The sequence below is a fragment of the Amblyraja radiata genome, chromosome 15 (genome assembly GCF_010909765.2).
Source record: "Amblyraja radiata isolate CabotCenter1 chromosome 15, sAmbRad1.1.pri, whole genome shotgun sequence".
In the NCBI taxonomy this organism is placed as follows: Eukaryota; Metazoa; Chordata; class Chondrichthyes; order Rajiformes; family Rajidae; genus Amblyraja; species Amblyraja radiata.
In genome coordinates this window covers 23,192,534-23,214,832 of record NC_045970.1, presented here as the reverse complement: position 1 = coordinate 23,214,832, position 22,299 = coordinate 23,192,534, and the positions used below count along the sequence as shown (strand labels likewise).

At 41.1% G+C, this 22,299-nt stretch overlaps 1 protein-coding gene across 1 annotated transcript in view; it reads left to right on the top strand.

Annotated features, from left to right (window-relative positions):
• The window catches only part of htra1 (HtrA serine peptidase 1), a 46,057-nt gene extending 32,575 nt beyond the window's left edge, over nt 1-13,482 (top strand). The window contains exons 6-9 of the mRNA XM_033033780.1: nt 101-215; nt 3,946-4,003; nt 5,738-5,833; nt 12,855-13,482. Coding sequence (XP_032889671.1) covers nt 101-215; nt 3,946-4,003; nt 5,738-5,833; nt 12,855-13,023 — 438 coding nt within the window. The 3' untranslated portion in view covers nt 13,024-13,482. The remainder of the gene's footprint in view (nt 1-100; nt 216-3,945; nt 4,004-5,737; nt 5,834-12,854) is intronic.
• Nucleotides 13,483-22,299: the final 8,817 nt, after the last annotated feature.

Sequence of the window (22,299 nt, the reverse complement as noted above, 5' to 3'; positions counted from 1 at the left end):
GATCAGTGCACCTTTACAATGTGTACATTGTGTAGATTTCTGTCAAAGGGAAATTATTATAATCTACATAATGGCAATTTTTGTACACTGTTCCTTACAGGATGGTGAGGTGGTTGGCATTAATACTCTGAAAGTGACTGCAGGGATATCATTTGCAATCCCATCGGACATAATTCGCCAGTTTCTAATTGAATCACATGACCGGCAATTGAAAGGTATGTGGAACATAGATTGGGCATATCATTCTTTATTGTTTTAATAAATTGTATCAATCTTTGAAAACAATGGTGGAAGATTTCTGGCAACAGCACATCTCTATAGGTAGCCTTTATGTCTGATTTGAACAGTCAAACAAAGTTCTATCCAAGTGCATGCCTCCATCCCCTGCTGGCTCTGCCCCCGTCATCTCTGAGGCAGGTCATATCGGTTTTCATAAGGGTAAACGGTTGGAAAGTGGCCAAGAAAGCTCGGATAGTCCTTGAACAGGTTCTGGATTTTGTGCGCCACAGTTTTCTCCAACATCTTCAACCTCTCGCTTTAACAGTCTGTCTCCATCCGCTGCAAGGAAACCTCCATCATTTCAGTCTCCAAAATCTATGTGTAGGTAAAAATGGATCTGTGGAGGAAAGCATCACCCTTGCATTACATTCAGCTCTGGATCACCTTGGCAATAGGAATGCCTATATCACGAGGTTACTTGTTGACTACAGCTCAGCTTTCAACACTGCAATACCGACTAAACTCATCTCTACGCTCCTGGACCTTGGTCGTGAAGCTACCATCTGTAACTGGCTTCAGGACATTCTGGCCAGCAGATCTCAGTTGGTTGGGATTGGTCATAATATTTCCTCCACCCTGTCCCTCAACACTGCTGCTCCTTGGGATTGTGTGCTAAGTCCCCTGCTCTACTCCCTGTAGACTCATGACTGCATGGCCAAGTCCAGCAACATCTCGCTGTTTAAATTTGCTGACGAAACCACTGTTGTTGGCTGGGACAACCACAAAAATGAGTCCGAGTACAGGAGTGAGATCAGGAACCTTTTGTCATAGTGTCAGAACAACAATCTAGCCCTAAACGTCTTCAGGATAAAATAATTAGTTGTTGATCTAAGGAAGTGAGGGGAGGGGAGGGTGATCACAATCCTGTCCTCATCAACAGAGCTGTTGTAGATGTGGTTGACAGCTTCACATTCCTAGGCATTCGTATAAACAGCAACCTATCCGGGACCCTTCACTCTGTGGTGATTTGGAAAAAAGCACATCAGCATGCTTACTTACTTAGGCATCTGAGAAGATTCAGTGTGGTCAAGAGTATTTTTTTGATCTACTGCAGTGCTCTATGGAAACTATTCCGATTGGATGTATCTCACCGTGGTCTGGCAACTACTTTGCTCTTGACTGCCTGAACCTGCAGAGAGTGATGAACACAGCTCAATCTATTGCAGTTCATCGCTGGTTCCATCGTCCATCCTCGAGGCGTGTTGCATCCGAAAGGCTGGAACTATTGCCAAGGAAGCTTGCACCACTGGCCATTCTATTTCCTCCCTTTTTATGGGAGAAGATACAGAATCTTGCAAGCCCAGACTTCTAGATTTAAGAACAGCTTAATCCATGCTGCTATCAGACTCCTGATTGGATCACGTCTTTGGCACCTACATCCCGTATTCAAACTCTTAGTTTTACCACATTTGCTTATTTCATGATTACAACTTAGTATTTCATTTGCACTACAATATTTGTACCATTCTGCTGTTCTGTTGTTGTATTTATTGATGTATCTACTAATACCAGATACAGTGTATCTAATTTTCTCACATGAATAAAGAATGTCATTACACAGTGGTGTATTTGATAATTAATTAATCTGAAACTGAAGTTGCAAGATATGAAATTGGTCTAGTTATGTTAAGGTCGTACGTTGTGAGATAGCTGGTGATTCTTAGAGAGTTCTGAACAAAAAGTGTAAATGAGAGAGGATTCTGCCACAGACCCAACTTTACACACTTCATGAAGTCCTTGGCAAGGTTCGTTGCATTAGAAATAATAAAACAGTTCACCTAAAACGGGTTTAGTTGTTAGGTTTCATGCACTATTCTGAGTTCTTTTTGGTTGAATTTAATGTGACTTTATGGATTTGGTAGCAGTTGATTAGAGCATTGAATATTTACTGAGACTATTTGTCAGAAATTGGGAAGGACAAGCACACAATTGTATTTCACTTTGTTGCAATTGTCGCTTTAACTGAGATTTTCCATTTTATGTTGGAGAGCAGGAGCCAGTACTTCAGCTTGTAGTCACTTGCACTGTATTAAATGTTTCAAGCAATGAATACTAGTCCATTTTAAGTGAAACATTAATATTTGAAAAAAATGCCTTCAAATGTAACTTAATAACTCAGATTTCTAATGTTTGCACAAACCGATTGAAGAGAAGGCTACGTTATAGGTAAATACTCTGCACATTTGTGAGTTTAAATTGCTGTTAGGAATTTATTAATGGCAGGAAAGCTGCATTTTCCCCTTATTTCATGACCGCTAAGATTACAGCAAAAGTGCTGGCATTAACAGAGATGTCCTGAAATCAAGAATATGTCTGTAAAAGTGTCCTCTGGGAAAATTCCAAGAAAACGTTCTGACTCTCAACCTTTCATTGCTAGATATATTCTGAACAAACCTTAAAGATCGCCAAGTATGGGCTGGAATGATTAGTGAAAGAGTCATACATTTCCATTTACAGTTGCCCACTTGGTGTCATTGTGTCAGAACTCCTTCAGCAGTTTGAACTTCACTGCGTGTGGCTTACCACCCACATTCACGCAGAAGAGAATATTACTTGTGCTGGTGCTAGTTTATACAGTATCTAAATTTCAGTGCTGAAAACACAATTCTCCATGTTAAATGGTGAGGCTTTCAATTGCTTAAGGGCCTTGCTTGTGCAACTTCTATCACATGCCTTGGGTAGAATAAGCACCACCCACAAAATGGTTGCAATACCTTTGTTTAGCATTGTCTCATCCCCAGGATCGCTATCTGTGGAAGCCAGATTTTCTGTGCTTCTGAATAACACTGATATAACTCTGCCACAGAAGGTAGTTGAGGCCAGTTCATTGGCTATATTTAAGAGGGAGTTAGATGTGGCCCTTGTGGATAAAGGGATCAGGGGGTATGGAGAGAAGGCAGGTACAGGATACTGAGTTGGATGATCAGCCATGATCATATTGAATGGCGGTGCAGGCTCGAAGGGCCGAATGGCCTACTCCTGCACCTATTTTCTATGTTTCTATGATATCAAGAAGTGTTAAAAAAATTATTGAAGCAGCTAGAACATGGAACATAGAACAGCACATGATGAGAACAGGCCCTGTGCCCACAATGTCCATGCTAAACATGATGCCAAGCCTAACTCTGATCTGCCTGCATGTAATCCATATCCCTCCTTTTCCTGCATATCTATATGTTATCCAAAAGTCTCTTAAATGCCACTATCTTGTCTGTCACAGGGAGAACATGCAAACTCCACACAAATGACGCCCAAGGTCAGGACCGCACTCGGGTCTTTGACATCATGAGGCAGCAGCTCCACCAGCTGCACCACTGTGTTGCCCTCGAATTTCAGCCTTTTTGTGCTTCGCTGCCAGTATCTTGCAGAGTTCAGTAGCAAAGCATAATGACTGATTTATCAGGAGAATGTAAGAGTATGTTCATGTGTTTGGCAATGTATCTGAAAGTAATTACCCATTCAAAGTCCTCAACTTGCTGCCCATTAACCAGCAAGTTTCTACTCATTATAACTGCATTTAGTGATTATTTCTCATTTCGTAGTGCTTATTTTCCAGAATCTAATAATACTCTGACTACTATATTTTGAAAGTGTTTTGAAAGCCGACTTTTTGATGAGCGCCTTTTTTTTGTGTCCCACGTAAGTTTATTCTGCTTTCTGTTGCAGGAAAAACTTCAACAAAAAAAAGATATCTTGGAGTTAGAATGATTTCACTTACCCCTGGGTATGTAAAATGCCAAAGTTTCATCATATGAATCCTGATGTATTTTGTTCTAATGCTGCTCTGTGCTCAGCTGAGCATAGGCCTCAATTATAGTTTGAAGTACCCAGCTGCAAAATCCTAACTCATGTTGGGACCAAGTTCTTGTTGTTGATGGGCCACCTCCTATCGACAACATGGTAAGAATGTCACTATTGGACTGAATAGCTGTTCAGAAATCCTGTCACACACCCAAGATTGCACATCCCAACAGTGATTGACACTGAAATCAACGTTTGCTTGTGTGTGGAGTTTTTATTTTGATAAACCCTTCCCATGCTGAGAGTGCTGGCAGGATTTCCATAAAAGCAATGTGGGAAGAACCAAGTTGGGCAATATTGTGAAGGTCTCAGTGGTCAGTCTGTGTAATGGACATGTTATAGGTTCAGAAGTCCAGATGAGTTCAATTATTTTTGATGGCAAGGTTGTGAACAATCTTGTTCAAAGTCAGACAATGATCAGTGAGTGGGGATATTTGTGACGTTGAAGTCCTTACAGAGTACGCGGAACACAGGCAGCCCATTTTGTCCAGTGTTTATATTCTGCTCCAACCTCCTCCCATTTTTCCTAAATCCATCTAAATCCATTAAACTCCATCCCTCTTCTTCAATCTCACTCATGCATATATCAGCCTTAAATGCTTCAATATTATTTGCTTCAGCCACTCCCTGTAGTCACTTTTCTGAAAATGCCGATATGCTAAATCAACGGATTCCTCCTCCAGTTATGTTTTCATTATTAGATTTGACAAATGACCTGTTCGTGAAAGCATGTTGTATGTCTAATCAATCTAATGCCAGCATTTCCCTGTAGACTGCTATGAGACTATAGGGCCTGTCACACGAGCATGCGACTCCATGCGGCAAGCGCGACCTAAAGGGCCTGTCCCACGAGCATGCGACTCCTTACGGCAAGCGCGACCTAACGTGGTCGCGTGAGCCGTACGGCCTCGCGAGGCCGGTCCCACTTCGATCATCGGAGCCGTATGGAGTTGTGCAGAGCTGGTCCCGACATCGCGCGGGGCTCTGAAAAACTGACCGTGTTCAAAAATTCCGCACGGCAACGGCCTGCTGGCCCGCAGCCGCCTCGACGCCGTACGTCACGCGCGAACTTCCCGCGGGCTTCGCTCGAACTTCATGTCACTCATTCGACCTCCGCGCGGCCCCCGCTTCTGGTTTGGTCGCGCTTGCCGCATGCAGTCGCATGCTCGTGGGACAGGCCCTTTAGGTCGCCCTTGTCGCATGGAGTCGCATGCTCGTGGGACAGGCCCTTAAATGATCTATGATTCCCTGTTTGCTCATTCTGTACATTCTTTAGTAGTAATGATACCGCATCAGCTTTTTTTTCCCCAATTTCCTGGGACATGTCCATAATCTAAGGAATTTTGAGAACCACCACCAATGCATTCACTATGCATGTAGCCATCTCTATGAATCTTAGGATATTGGACATTAGGTACGTGGATTTGTTGGCTTCTCATCCCAATAGTGTAGGAAAATAATGCAAAACGTATATAAAAAAAGCAGCTTCCAGTTATGACTGGACTGATCCAGATGAATTTAATATCTTATATTAGTGGAAAACTCTTTGTGGTCATACATTGATAAAAACAATGTGTTGTCACAAAGATCAGGAAATTTAATGCAGGTTTTTATTTGGATGCGTATAAGTTTTGCTGAGTCTTATTTGTTCCCCCAGCCTTGCCAAGGAACTGAAGGAGCGCCAGAGTGATTTCCCAGATGTTAATTCTGGAGCCTATATCATTGAGGTTCTTCCACGTACACCTGCTTTCATGTAAGTCAAGGAAACAGATTTTATATCTTCTAGAAAATAATAAAAAACTGCTGGTGCTGGATATCCAAAACAAAAATGCGGAATGCTGGAAGTGTTCACAAGGTCAGGCAGCATCAGTGGGAGAAAAAAAAGTGTTGACGTTTTGAATCATGAGCCCTTCCTCAGGACTAGACAAGTGAGAGGAGAGGGAGGGGGAGGTAGAGAGAACTGAAGGAATGTCATAACAAAGTTGTCAAGTTCACAATTACTTTTAAAATCTATCAATTGGAACAAAATGAAATAGGTACAAATTAGGACATTAACATTGAAATAAATGTACTACTACATCTATGTGGAGAAAAATTGATATTCACGATAAATTATTAAACTAATTAGGTCCAAGAGTTGTAACATAGGCAGTTAGAAGGAAAGGTGCTGTTCTTTAAACTTGCACTGGACTGGCCCAGAACAAGGTCAATGACCAGCACCACATCTCACATCTAACTACCATTATCCATGATATCGTGAGTATGCCTCCTGCTCCCTAAAATGGCCATTCTAACCTCCGTTTCTAGTTCTGTCTGTATCTGTTCTATCCTTCCCAGTGCTTTTAAGATGCTTTCCTTTCTCGTTTTAGCTATTGCTTTTCCTTTGTCGAGGTTGAAGCACTCAAATGTTTTTCCTCCGTTCCTGAATGTCTACTCTCGCCCTGCTAGAGCAAGATATGTTTCCCCTTATCCTCGCTTTCCATCCCACCAGGCTCCACATTCACCAGATCCTTAATTTCCATCACCAGACCTCTTCTTCTCACTCCCCTTCTAGCATTACAAAGATCTGTAACCTTTGTGAACATCTCCTTTGCTCTTCCATCTTTCAGTTCAAGCACCAATTCACTTGCACTTGTGATTTATTGCACTGCTTTTGGTGCTCTTGATGTGATCTCCCTACTTCAGAGAAACCAGAAATAGATTTTGTGGTTGCTTTGTAAAAGAGCCCTGAGCCTGGAAAGATAGCCCCGAGGTTCCACTTGCTTGTCATCTTAATTCTCCATCTCACTCCCACTCTATCTTTGATCTGTTAGATCATTCCAGAGATGTTGGTGTTAGCTCTAAGTGAGGCAATTCATTTTCCAAAAATGCACGTTTCAACCCTGGGGACTTATTATTGGGTTTAATGATTTCACCTTATTCCCTCTCCACACATTTTTTCACAAATGTGGCTGTACCTTTGTTTCAACTTGTTATTTTGCAATTTGTCTCAGATCATTTAGTTCAGACTGACGGGTTTTAAAATACTTGTTACCTTGACATATTTGGTCTGCACAGTTATCACGGGCATTCTGTGTAATTTCTCTACAATCCATCTCTGCAAATGAAGACATTTGTCTATTTTTCCAACATGCTTGAAAGGTCTTTGATCTGAAATGGTGGCTCTGCCTTGCTCTAGTCCTGGTTCCTCTGCTCCTATTCAACTCACCCGCACTTCTGCTCCTATTCAGAACTTTAATGAGATCTGGGGCTCTCGTTAAGCTGACTCTGATCCAGTTTCCAATGTTCCCTTCAAGCTTATCAAGTTTTAGTGCGTCACATTTAAAAATATAAAATTAAAATGTGTTGGCCTAAATATTGAAGCAGCTGTAATAGTTTGACAGGATTTTCCCATCCCAAAGCCCATGCTGACTTATCGCCAAATGTAGATTGATCCCCAACCTCCTAATGTCTCTACCAGTGACACAAGAGGCCTTTAAATATGTGGCTAATCCCAGTTGCTCTTCTTGAATAAATTGCCGTCTGCCAGTCATTAGACACCTTTTCATGGTCTGATTTGAAACCTTTAATCCTAACACGAGCAATCTCCTCACGAGCTTCCTAAAACCAGGTTGGGTTACAACTCCTCAGACCCTGGCCATTTCACCTTCTTTCAGCCATCAGCGTTAGCTAATACCACCTCCATTTTCATAAGTGAATGGAGCAGAATTAGGCCATTCGGCCCATCAAGTCTACTCCGCCATTCAATCTTAGCTGATCTATCTTTCCCTCTTAACTACATTCTCCTGCCTTCTCCCCATAACAACCAAAGTGCTGGAGAAACTCAGTGGGTAAGGCAGCATCGCTAGAGATGGACAGGGAACGTTTCGTGTCGGGACCCTTCTTCGGACACATTTGCAGTGAAATAGTAAAACTGAGACATAATGCAGAATCTGAAGAAGCCTCCCGACCCAAACCGTTACCTGTCCATGTCCCCCAGAGATGCTGCCTGACCCACTGAGTTATTCCAGCTCTTTGTGTTCTCAAAATTGATAATGGGCAGATAATGTCTACAGGAAACAAACATTGATTGGTGTATCATTACCACTTCCAATTATTCTAGAATTCCACCATCCACCTCTCCTGAATTGACTTTCTCCACGGTAAATGCAAATAAAAAGCAGTTCTACTCTTTTTTCACGGTTACTCTCTTGTTCTGAATACACTGGTAACATAGTTGGACATTTCCCTTAAATATCACTGGTGTACAAGGTTCTTTGTCCTTTCTTCTTACCTCTGAGTACCTCTTACACTTACTATTCTCCTGAAGGGCTTCACCTGTTTACAGTTCTCTGTCTTTGACATTATATATATCCAACCTTTGTCACTTGCTGTAAGTGACAAGCCTATAAGCTTATGGTGCTGAAGTATTCAGGCATGTGCTGAGTAGAGATACTCGTGGCTAAAAAGTCAGCATTTTTTTAATCATCTTTTCAGTGAACTGTGAAAATGAAACATCCTCTGAGTAATGCTATTCTTGCAACTGTGATTGCGTGGGAGTTTGAGGTTTTTACGATAGATATTCTGACCCAAAAATCCCATGTACATCTCCTACAGTATATTTTCAGTAAAAGTCATCTGTGTCTTATCGGAAAGGCTAGCATTAAAATATCAGGAATCATTTTCCTGGGCAATGTCTCAGCATCAAGGATAAATTCCACCCTGATATGTTCCCATTTCTCTGACTATCCCACATCCTCTTCACTTCCCCCTCCATCCACTTCCAGCTATATCCCTCCATCTGCTTTACATTAACTCCTCTCTTTATCAACACCATTTTTGTCTCCTTTTCACCTCTAGATTTTGTCACTTACTCCACCCATCAACCCTCCCCCCATCACTTTTCCCACATACCAATTTCCAGGCTTCGTCCTTCCTCCACTTCTTTTCCAGCTTTCTCCCTCCTCCCCCCAACCCTCCCCCCCTCCCCTCATGACAATCTGTTTGAAGAAGGGCTTGACCTGAATTGTCACCTATCCACGCCATTAGATGCTTCAACACTGGGTTTTGCTCAAGGTTCCAGCATCTGTAGTTCCTTGTGTTTCCATTTGACGTGCGTCTACATGAGACGAGGTCTCAGACCTGCACTTTTAATTCTGTTTCTCATTCCACAGATGCTGCCATCTGACCTGTTGGGTGTTTCCAGCATTTTTATTATCACAGCATGGACTTGATGGGTCAGATGGCATTTTTCTGTACTTAACATTATACAATTCTAATAAATGCCAAAGCAATTAAATGAACTGTCATGATTTCCATTATGTCATAGCGCTTTGAGGAATAAATGTACTAACTGATTTAACTGGAAAAAACAAAGAAAATTGTATTAACTGAATAAGCTGGGAGAAAGATACTTTAAAATTCATTGTGCTGGAATCGGTTTTGTTCCAAGGTAAGATTAGAAGGAAATCTACTTCCACTTGTCACTGGCAATTATAATAAACATCTTTGTCCTTGAAACTTATCAAACTAAGTTGGCATGCTTGGAATGCATGAACACTGTCATCTTTCTCAAAAAATGGAACAATTCCAATGTCTATTTTTAATACACTATCTATTCAACAAAGATGTTGAATGTTTCCTGCATACAAATGTTCAACAAAGTAAGCTTTAAGATTTTGATAAAAAGATTAAATGAAAATAAAGCTGACAAAATAAAATAAATGGACATTAAGTTTCTTATCAATAGACAATTTTCATTTAACTATCAGTTTTGGGGCTTGTGTTGAATTTAGTTCTTCCTTTTAACTCTTGCGTTTGAACAGGCACAATGAGAAATAATAGGATAGATGCAAGCTTACTACATGGCAGAATATGCTTAACACCATTTGAATTTTTTTTTTGTGCAGCTTTAATTTTTCATTGGAGTTTGATTTGTTTGAGAATGGTGCTCTGAAGCTGTTATGGAGTAATTCTTCTTCAAGGGCACGGAAATGTCAAAACCAAATGATTGTTCATGTGGAGCGAGGCCTGCAATAAGGTGTAGTTCCAGGGATATGCTCTAGCAGTGCAATCGGTAAATGGTCGCAGCCAAGATGTGACTGAAAGGATGATAAATTGTTCCTTTTCTCTTTTACGTTGAATCCCCATTCATCAAGGAGCACTTCCCACAAGTCTGATGATAGAAGAAATGAATGTTAGTTTCTGTACAGGGCCTCTAGTCTTTACATCTCCAATGATGACTGTTTTGCATGCATCGTTGAGTTTGGTCCTGACCACGAAAGGAGTTTGTCGTCTACCGTTTTCTACCTTTTGACAGATTTTTTGTTTGTGAGAAACATGACCATTTCCTTGGTAAGAGGTTTCAACATTTTATCAGCAAATGGATATTCGACTGCAGATGCAGCTATTGAGAGCTTTCAGGTGCTCTCACTGAAGAGACTGGGGCTTACCAGGGTCGGAAACTGCTCTAGTAGACTTTGGACTTTGGAAATGATGCCAATACATGCAAAAATAATTTCACTGTGCGGTTGCATTAGTTGCAAGTAAAACACCATTGAACCATTGCAAGTTGAAAGGTCTTGTGTGGAAGTATTCCTTGGTAATTCTTAATTGATTCAAAGCATGTGGGTGACCAAAGAATTCATGATGCAAAGACAAGGCCCTTACAATTCACATAGGACAAGAGATTTCTACTGACACTTGCCTTAGAACTGTCAAGAAGATTCTCAGTTTCCCCATGATATTGCAGCTGGGTTCTGGCAATAATGGGTAAATGTGAATGCCAGCTCCCTTTGCCTGTTTGCTATCCACAGCTGTGTGGAAAGGGGCCTCCCTTGTTGCTCATTTCTTTCACCGGAATCTCTATAGCTGCAGCTGAAAGTCTATGAAATCTGCTGAAATCTGCACTGATCCGATATCTGCAAACGGCTCATGTAGGAAGGAAATGTTGGTTTCAACCAAAGACGGACACAAAAAGTTGGAGTAACTCAGTGGGTCAGGCAGCACCTAAAGGGCCTGTCCCACTTGCGTGTCCTTGGCACACAAATTACGCGACCTCGTGGTCGCATTGAGGCGCACGGGGCCGGTCCCACTGAGAAGCACGGAGGGGTATGTAGTTGTGCGCGACATCGCGCGGGGCTCCGAAATTTTTGTAACAAACAAAATCTTCGAGCGCCAACGGCCTGTCGCGTAACTGACGGCCAAAGTGGGACAGTCCCAAGACCCCAGCGCGACGCAACGTCTCACCTTCAACAGCAGCAGAAGCAGGCAAACGATCGCCGAACTCGGCCTGGGGCTCACGGCCGTTGCGGACCGGATCCGCCCCCACTTCTACTCCCAGAGCGGGGCCAAGAAAATTGAAGATGGACACAAAATACAGGAGTAACTCAGCGGGACCGGCAGCATCTCTGGAGAGAAGCAATGGGTGACGTTTCGGGTCAAGACCCTTCTTTTCAGACTGAAGAAGTCTCGACACGAAACGTCACCCATTGCTTCTCTCCAGAGATGCTGCCGGTCCCGCTGAGTTACTCCAGCTTTGTGTCCATCTTCAAATGATGTCATGCACTCCAGACGGCTGTGCGTACGTATTAAATCGCGTGCGACCTTCGCGGGACTGTCGCGGCTCAACGCGACCACGAGGTCGCGTAATTTGCGTGCCAAGGACACGTAAGTGGGACGGGCAAACAAATAAAGAACGATTAATTCCTTTTGAATTCAATCAAAAATCTCACGTGCAAAGAATAGGCATCATATGCAATAAATGTTTGAGTAGTGAAGTGAAAATAAAACTACTGTTATTTAAGAAATAGGTAGGGGTTTATTGGAGAGTTTTTTTAGGATATGTATGATTGAGCGAGCATGAATGTCTCCCATATTTGAATCATTCTTTTTAATCTTGTGCGCCACTTTCTTCCACTGGTTGGAGAAAAATTGTATGGCATTTTTTGGTGTGAAAATAATCTAGAATATGAGAATTACTTAGTTTATATCTGTTTGGCTGTCATCTCCATGCAGTTTGTTTTCTCCATCCTCATCTGCAGCTTAAGTGTGTTTAATATTGAACTTTTCCTGGTTCTGGTGAAAGATCGTAGACTTTTTGTTCTCCAGAGATGCCACTGCTTGACCATTATAGGGTAAAGAATAGTGAGGGCTAATAATTAGTAAATAGGGATGTGTATTGTGCTCACGTGGCGACAGGGAATCGCAGACAGCCTAAAAGTAGAGACATGGAATGTAGCTATGACGACACCCAGGTTTCAGGTACTTCATTGATTGTATATCTATCATTGTATATCTGTCATTGTATATCTATCATTGTATATCTATCATTGTATATCTATCATTGTATATCTATCATTGTAACAGAAAATTGGATCTACTGTTAATGTAGTTAGGCTTGTGGATAATCATCTCATTCTGTTTGTCACATAATTAAGTCTTTCTGACGTTCCATCCTGTGTAAGACCTCGTTTTACTGTTTGTCAAGTTTCTGTGCAAGACCTTGTTTTATTGTTAGTCAAGTTTATGTAAATACGTTTTACTGCCAAGTATCTGGGTAATCTGAGAATATAAAAACCATACCAAAGTCACACTTGGTAGGTTAGCTTTGTCTGACCTCCTGGTGTGTATCAGTTTAATAAATCACCCGTTACTTGACCGAACAAATGCTAACAGCAATTTTGATCTTACTTAAGATTTCCAGCATTAGTAGTTTTTTGCATTTTTGGTTTGCGAAATATATATAGGGAACAGAAGCTTCTGAATGTTGACAATTTTTCCTTTTGGTTTTACAGCGGTGGCCTGGAGGACAATGATGTGATTATTAGCATAAATAATCACTTGATAACTTCTTCCAGTGATGTCAGCGAAGCAATTAAAAAGGATCCATCCTTGTCCATTGTGGTCCGTCGTGGCAACAGAGATGTGATAATAAATGTTGTCACTGAAGAAATTGAACCTTAGATGGAGCTGGGTCTCCTGCCTTTATGTATAAAACAGCAAAGATTTTGGTTATTTACTGGATAAAGATGGTCTCTAGTTAATGGCTCATAATCTTGTTGGTATTTCTACTGCAAAACATCATCAGGAGATATCTACAGCTTGAATATAACTCTTTGATGATTACAAGCTGAGGTGATCCTGATGTTGTAACGTTTATTTTGTGTACTTCCTTGATGCATCTTTCCATATTTTCTTTCTTGATTTATTGTAATCTGCTTTACTTCAAATGTCCGTATATGCGACTAACTCAGCTGGATATTCCACTCCAGTAATGTTGAGATTACTGTTATTGGCACTAATTCTCTTACAGTTGTTTAATTTTCACTCTGTATTGGTAAATTTTCAATTTGATGTTACACGTGTGGGCCTGGCAAATTTAATATGTTGGTGAAGCCTTTTTCTTCTGCTGGATATCAGAATGCAGAAGCCAAGCTTCTCACCGTTACGAAAATAAATGGATTGCATTATTTCAAAGGACAAAAAGTGATGCAGTAACTCAGCAGGTCATGGAGCATAAAAGGTACACAAAATTGCAGGAGAAACTCAGCGGGTGCAGCAGCATCTATGGAGCGAAGGAAATAGGTGACATTTCGGGCCGAAACCCTTCTTCAGTCATGGAGCATGTTTGGAGAATGTGGATAGGTGACGTTTTGGGTCAAGACCCTTCTTCTGACAGAAGAAGGGTCTTGACCTGGAACATTAATTAACCATGTTCTCCAGCGATGCTGCCTGACCTGCTGAGTTACTCCGGCACTTTGTGTCCTTTTGTATAATAACCAGCATCTGCAGTTCTTTGTTTTCTACATTTTGACTATTATTTGCCTCCTTCATCCCTACCTGTCCATGTTTTCTGCAGCACAGACATGCCATGATGTTCACATGTTGAGGAGCTAACCTACTCTGGATGATGAGAGTAATTGTTGGTGATTTTATTCTGCTTGTATAATTATTTTCCTGATCAGCAGATATACTTTGCAAGTATTCCAGTATTAGTCTGCAAAGGCTACATTTGGAGAGTGAGAAGGTAGAAATTCTCCATCCAATGGGCCAGTGGGTATTTTGTGTACTCTCCACTCATCTCTAAGTAAAGGATTCAAGTGAAATTTGGGAAAGAGATCAGTTTTGAACTGCAGCAGTGAATGTCGGTTGACGCCTAGGGCTTTCTAGTTGTGGTTTATATGCCATTAAATATTTTAAGCACACTTGTATCAGGGTAAACTTTCTCTATCCTGCTCCAATAAGCAACCAAGAAACAATTTAGGCTAATTATTTGCCTTTAACAAGACTTCAGCTAAATTCGTCAGCCTGCACTTAATTTTATCTGAAACGTTTTGATGGTGTGAATGTCAAGTAGCTGTGCATGCACCATCTCTCTGGACTGCACTGGTAAAAGATCAGGGGGAAATTGTGAGACACTACCGTTTCCTGCCCTGCTGTTTAGGCAATATTTCTCATGAGAGGTAGACTTGTATTGTCAATACAAGTCTATATTGGTATATCTCAGGATAAATATTTATTCTGCTTCAACATTTATTGCAGAATACTGCTCATTTTTCACATTTGGTGGAAAGTATTCTATAGAAATGAGATGCCTCTAAGCAAATAAAGCTGCTCATTCACATCCTGTTCTTAGTCAAGTTATAAATCCTTCAGGTGCTCTGCTGAGGTTTCCGTTTAACCATTACCTCTTAAGGTTTGAATTACCTAAAGGTGAAGCCAGTACCCAGATCTCCTGTTGATTACTTGGACACAGTACACTGTCCACATCCACTGAGCAATGAGAGTTTAGTTCCGTAATAATTCTGCGCCACCAGTTTCCTGTCTGGAGTCTATGAAAGTAAGAGCACCAAGCTGCTGTGATTATTTCATAAAATTAATAAATCTTGGTAACAGAATACTTCAGCTTTCAACTCACATTTATTGTCCAAGAGGGAAATTTTATGTGGAAATTTTATTCTTGAGTGCTCAAGAAAACTTTTTCCACGATCACTGTCTGGATCATCCATTAGATTTGATCTCTGCCTGTAAATGGAGGACAAAGCTGGCTCTGACTAAGGACTGGGATGTTGTTCTCTTCAATTAAAATGTCTTTACTCCTGCCCCATTGACAAGTGGGGGCAACATTTTGGAACCATTGAAACTTATTCCTGAATATGTTTCATCCAGTGTTCATTCCTTTACTGGTGCTGCTTGGCGCCATTTATGTTCAGTAATAGCTTCTGTTTCACTCTCATGATTCAACTAACCATCACTACCATTCCCGTCCCAATTAAAATACAAAGGTGAACAGTAAAAGATTATCCTTACTTAAAAACATTAAAACAATTTGTCCAAGCTCATATCCATGCCTTAACTCATTGCTGAGATTTGAAAATCAGCAGAGAATTCACTCTTGCACAACACACCTTGTTACTCCGACAGCGTGAAGACATTTCAAGAATCTGGACCAGGACAAGTCGAGCTGAGTTTATTGCCACATGCACAAATCCGTGAGGTACGGGTACAATAAAAAATCTCTCTGCTTCTGGTGATAAAATTTCAAATGAAATGATTAAAAACACGATACAACACTTGGGACAAAATCGACGTTCAGCCTTCCTCGGTATCTATTCTATAATACTAAAAGTCTGATCTTCCTGTTGTTCTGTATATTGATTTTAGAAAAAACGCTGCTACTTACGGCTGTGATTTTTAGCCATCTTTGAGTAAGAGTCCCCCTCCGCTGCACAGGACAAGAGGATTTTTCCCATCGATGAAAAATAAAAGTTATTAGTGTTTAAAAAATGTTGAGATTTTCTCTTCTGAAGGCCACGCCCCTTCCTGAGGGACTATAAAACCCGGAAGTCTTGAGTGCCTTAGTCAGTCTCTGCAAGATGGAGGAGCGAGATGATCGCGTCTCTCAGTCTGAGCTGTGAATAACACTGAACACATGTTTACTAAACTGAGTGTGGTTTTACTGACCTTGAGTGCCCTTAATGTGGTTTGAAAATGAAAATGGTTGGTTTGAAAAAGCACAGCGAATGGTTGGGTGGTGGTAGGTTTGAAATAAAGCATAGCAAATGGTTGGTTTGAAATAAAGCACAGCAAATGGTGGTCGGCGGTTGGTTTGAAATAAAGCACAGCGAATGGTTGGTGGTGGTTGGTTTGAAATAAAGTACAGCAAATGGTTGGTTTGAAATAAAGCACAGCAAATGGTGGTCGGTGGTTGGTTTGAAATAAAGCACCGCAAATGGTTGGCGGTGGTTGGTTTGAAATGGCAAATGATTAAAAGTCTAAACTTGACAACTTCCTGTTTGCACTGTATATTGATTTTAGATAAAACGCTACCACTTACGGCCGTGATTTTTGGTCCCCTTCCGCTCATCAGGTGCGGAGAATTCTTCCCATCAATTAAAAATAAAAGTAGTTATTGTTTAAAAAATGTTGAGAATCTCTCTCCTGTCAATCACGCCATGAAGGCCACGCCCCTTCCGGTGGAAGGGGGAAGGATTATAAAACCCGGAAGTGTGGGTGTGGCTCAGTCTCAGCAAGATGGGGGAGGGATAGGTCACGACTCTGTCTGAGCTGTGAATCAACTGAACACACTGAATGTCTACTGAACTGAGTGTTCTGTTTATGTGGTGTTTTGTGTGGTTTTATGGTGGTTACACCCTGCTTGAAATGGTATGAAACTGCATTTGAATGTGGTGGCCTTGCACCCTGCATGGAATGGTATGAAACTGCATTTGAATTTGGTGGCCTTGCACCCTGCATGAAATGGTATGAATGCATTTGAATTTGGTAGCCTTGCACCTTGCTTGAAGTGGCATAAAACTGCACGAATTAGGTGGCCTTGCATCCTGCTTGAAGTGGTAGGAAACTGCACTTGAATTTGGTGGCCATGCACCCTGCTTGAATTGGTATGAAACTGCACTTGAGTTTGGTGGACTTGCACCCTGCGTGAAGTTGTATGAAACTGCACTTGAATTTGTTGGCCTTGCACCCCGCTTGGTGGAAGGCAACTGCACTTGAGTTTGGTGGCCCTGCACCCTGTTTGGGTGATAGGAAACTGCACTTGAATTTGGTGGGCTTGCACCCTGCATGATGTGGTAGGAAACTGCACTTGAATTTGGTGGACTTGCACCCTGCATGAAGTGGTATGAAACTCACTTGAATTTGGTGGTCTTGCACCCTGCTTGAAGTGGTCGCAAACTGCACTTGAATTTGGTGGCCTTGCACCCTGCTTGAAGTGGTAGGAAACTGCAACTGACTTTGGTGGCCTTGCACCCTGCTTGAAGGGGTATGATGCTGCACTTGAATTTGGTGGCCTTGCACCCTGCTTGAAATGGATTTTCAAGGAATAGCTGTGAGTCAACTGCCAGCCTACCAGCCGTGAGTGAGCTGGCAGCACATCAGGCTTGAGTGACTGAGCTGCCATCCCAAGAATGCATTTGGCCCACAATGTCCATGTAGCCCTCTGGAAACCAGTCCCTTCAGCCCACAACACCCATACTAGCACTCCAGAATGCCCCCCCCACTGGCCGCCAATATTGGAATTGGTGGAGAGGTGGAATATTGCGTTGGGCGACCAGCCCTCCCGTGTGAACATGGGACCCAACGGGTCCCACTTTGTCTAGTGACCTATCAAATATAATTTATTTTTAGGCTAGCCTACCTCTAATTAAATGGGGACCTGAATTATTTGTGAAAATGCCTCTGACTTCAGTGTCTGGTTTGGGTCACTATCACTTTTCTAAAGTCAGCAATTAAATGCAAATTGCTCTAATTAAGCCTCCTTTGCTGCATTCCTTTGCATTAAGCTGATATTGTGATCATCCCCAGAGGAGCTGTCCAGCTTACATTTGTTCCTGTTGATTGAGTCCAAAGCCAAGCTTGGGGAGTAAAGCTGGCACTTGCTGTCATGCACTTTAGTCAAATAATTGAGCTGAATTTATAATGAAATAGCTCAATTTGTACTGTTTGTCATCATATTTGTGCTGATATATTAAGTCGGCAGTTCGTATAACAGGATGGGAACTTGATTCTGTACAATTTTATGAACACAAGCTTTATTAGATCCTATTTTCACTTGAGGGAGGAACGGACTGGTGGGTTTATGAGTCGGAAATGGAAGCCAGCAATCGATCACAATCATCCTTGTGTTTTTAGCACCATAATTGAAATGAAGTAGTGTATAAAGAACATCCAGAAGTACTTTTTCTTGGTTATGGAGAGATTTGCAGTTCTGTATTATATATAAATTAACAATCCGGGTCACTAATCTTAACTGGGTTATATTTGTGCTGTCAAACCCTTTGATGAATTAGGCATGTCAGTTGGTATCTTATATCTGTGGGCCCCCAATATATTTCAATGGTTGAATAAATGAGCCTGCCTGTAAGAGCAAATCGAAGTGAGGAACCAAAATGGGGTTCTCTGAAGTAAGGCAATTTTTTCGATTAAAATCACCTGGGTTTCTCATTCTAGAATTTTCTAACCTACTAATCACACTTCTGTGGAATATTTCGGGAACATAATAGGAAATTGGGGACACGATGGTTAAGTTATCAGACTTGCATCCAGCGATCCGTAGTTAATCGCCTTATGGCACCAGGGTCTGCTATAGACTTTCAATTCGAGCAATTAATTAAATCGGGAATTAAGAAATGTTATAACCAATGGCAATCGCAAAACTGCTGCATTGACTTAGAAACCCATCTGCATTATTAATTTTCTTTTGTGAAGGAAAGCTGCTGCTGTTACCCAGTTTGGCGCATTAACTGCTCTCTGTTCAGTGGCGATTAGGAACCGGTAATCAATAGTAGCGGCCTAAACATGCTGATCCCCAGTCATCAATTGTCTCATCTTGTGAGAGAATAAATGAAAGAAAATATGCAACTCTTGTTTCTCCCATTTTCAAAATCGCCTCAGTTATTTGTACTACCAATTTCCTTCACAAATTATGGGAAGAAAAGGATAAACCTTGCAATTAGCTTTCCATTCTGAACTGGACTGACTCTTGGCCCCTCGGTACTCTTGCAAGAAAGTAAACTGAGTAAAGGAATGAAAGAGGGAGTGAGAAATAAATCTTGCCAAGTAATGATTCACATTCTATCATTTGGTTATGTATTGACATAGTCTCTTTGACTCTGCAAAAGCACAGTGGGCAAATTGGAAAAGATATTCATGGAAAGGTATTAACCGGTTACATCTGTCTGCAAAGGTTTTTTTTAATATATATTTTTATTAGAAGCAAGCACATATCATAATAAAAACATTTCATGTATATCAGTCGTACACCAATAGCATTATCAGTTGTGTATTGACTCTGCTTCTAGGTTTTGTTTAATAGAAAGAGAGCAAGAGAGAAAGAAAAAAAACAAAAAAACAAAAGGCATGATAAGGAAGAATGGAATAATTTACTAATAATACATCATTGGAGATAGGTTCGTAAATTATAAAGTATAAATTTTCATCTAATCCTGAGTTCAAGCTTCAGTTAGGTTCCCGTGCTGAACCATTCTACCCCTTCAAATAATCAATGAATGGAGACCATATTCTGACAAAAAGTTCTTGTTTGTCCATTAAGACAAGTCTAATTCTTTCCAAGTGTAGGGTCTCCGACATTTCCATGATCCACATTTTAATTGTGGGGATTATAGGGCCTTTCCAAAATTTTAATATTAATCTTTTCCCAGTTATTATACTATAGTCGAGAAAGTTTCTTTGGCTTGTTGTAAGTGTTAGGCTTTGTTCTGATATTCCTAGTATTATTAGTTTTGAGTCGGGATCCAATTGTGTATTAACAACTTCAGAGATTATTCTAAAAATATCAATCCAGAAATGTTTGATTTTTATACAATTTACAAAAGTATGTGTTAAGTTAGCTTCTGTCTGCAAAGATTAACTGAAAATAAGTGTGCCATTGATTTTAAGATGTGGAAGAAAAACTATCAGCACCCAAGAACAAAAAAATCAGAAATGAGATGAAGACAGTGTGGCTTAGATCAGAGATCAGTTACATTGCTCATGGTTTTACCAGTGTTTATGTACAGAATTAGGACTTGATTCAACAGAGTACTGAACTGATCGGCTTGCTACATTTCCTGCAGGGTGTTAAAACAAAGCAAATATAAAATGATTAATTGCCTGCTGATGACTGAGGTGCATACAGACTTGAGTTGATTTCAAGCCAATTTGCCCATCAGTGTTGCAAAGATGTGTGCATTGATGAGCCTAAAACTAACAAGGGGCACTTCAGATGGACAATTGTAAACCTTCCCTTGTCACACATAAAAATTCCCTTTTGCTGCTAATGTTATTTGCCGTGTTTAACTGTGCAATGTTCAGAATGAACGCAGATGCTGCTGCTGACAATCTCTGCTTGACGTGGCCATCTGTCATATCAATGACTCAACTTCAATGAAGCAATTTTTGTTTTATACTGCTCCAACATTTTTCTGGATATTATTCTGGAGAATGAATGAGAAAAACAACTTTCCACCACACTTTCCAACCACTGACTTTGTAAACACTTATATTGAAGCTGTATTTCATTATTAGTTTGATGAGATTATCTTGACTTTAATATCTTAGTGTTTAATATGGGTGAATCTGGCAGCCTCTTTCAGCTGTCATCAGACCTTTACAGTGTGGAAATATGATCTGGAGTTTGCACTGCAGTAGTTGGTTGAGAAGGCCAAGACCTGAGCAAGATACCAATGCTTAGCCCACTAGAAATCAGAAATAAAACAAAATATACCAAATATCTGGCAGAGCAGGTGGACTGTGCAGAGAGGCTCAATGATGATGTATCTGGTACAACTCAAGAGAGTTGTATATCTAATGTCCCCGTCTCAGCTAGTCCCATTTATCTGTGTTTAGGCCATATCCTTCCAAACCTTTCCTATTTTAGTTTCGATTAGTGACTATTTCAGCATGGAAATGGACACTTTGGCCCACTGAGTCCACGCTGACCAATGATCACACTTGTTCTATGTTATTCTAGTTTTGCATCCTACACACTTGACACAATTTACAGAAGCCAATTAAACTACAAACCGGCATATATTTGGAATGTGGGAGGAAACCAGTGCACCTGCAGAAAAACCCATGCGATCACATGGAGAATGTGCAAATTCCATACAGTGAGGATTGTAGTGAGGATCGAACCTGGGTCTCTGGCACTGCACGGCAGCAACTCTACTATTGCACCCATTGTGCTGCCCTTTAAATCCTGTTCTGAAGATGTTGGGCCAACATGTCAGTCTGTTCTGACTGTCAGTGGTTTAATCATTTCTGTATTTGGTTACACTGATGTAACGCTTTCAGAGGGAGACGGAAATACATTTCCTGAAAATGAAAATTTGGAAATCAACTCAAGACCTCCTATTCAGGATTCCATCTTCATCAGTAGTCAATTAGAAGTAGGAAGAGGGAAAAATACATTTGTGTTCCTAGAAAATAAATAGTGAATAATTTATTTTGAAGTGTTTCTAATTTCTGTGTTGAGTGGCATACAAATAAACCATGGGAGGTTGTATTGAGTCATTACAGCTGGAAAAACAGGTGTGTAGCCAGATCTTGCAAATTACATTATATATGACCAGAGACCTGACAGATTGGAATTTGACAGAAGATTATCAATGTGCAGCTCTACTCTATTCATCAATCAAGCTCTCTAATATTCTGTTAGCCAAATGTCCTGGTTTCGCTGAACACCATCGCTCAGTCTGCCTTGGCTTATGTCATCTCCCAGTTGCCAAACACTTTAACTCCCCTCCCCATTCCCACACTGACCTTTCTGTCCTGGGCCTCCTCCACTGTCAGAGTGAGGACAAATGAAAATTTGAAGAACAACACCTCATATTTGCTTGGGCAGCTTTCAACCCAGCGGTATGAAAATTGATTTCTCTAACATCAAGTCTCTCTCTCTCTCTCTCTCCCTCTCCTCTTCTCTCTCTCCCTCTCCCTCTCCCTCTCCCTCTCCCTCTCCCTCTCCCTCTCCCTCTCCCTCTCCCTCTCCCTCTCCCTCCCTCTCCCTCTCCCTCCCTCTCCCTCTCCCTCTCCCTCTCCCTCTCCCTCTCCCTCTCCCCTCCTCTCCCCTCCCCCTCTCCACCAACAATGGACCATTGTGGGCTCCACCTTTCCTTGATCATCGTTGTTGGCTTTGGTTTGGCATACCGTTAATTTATTTGTTTCTTTGTACCTTTTCATATCTCTCGTTTCCCTCTTCCCTGACTCAGTTTCAAGAAGGGT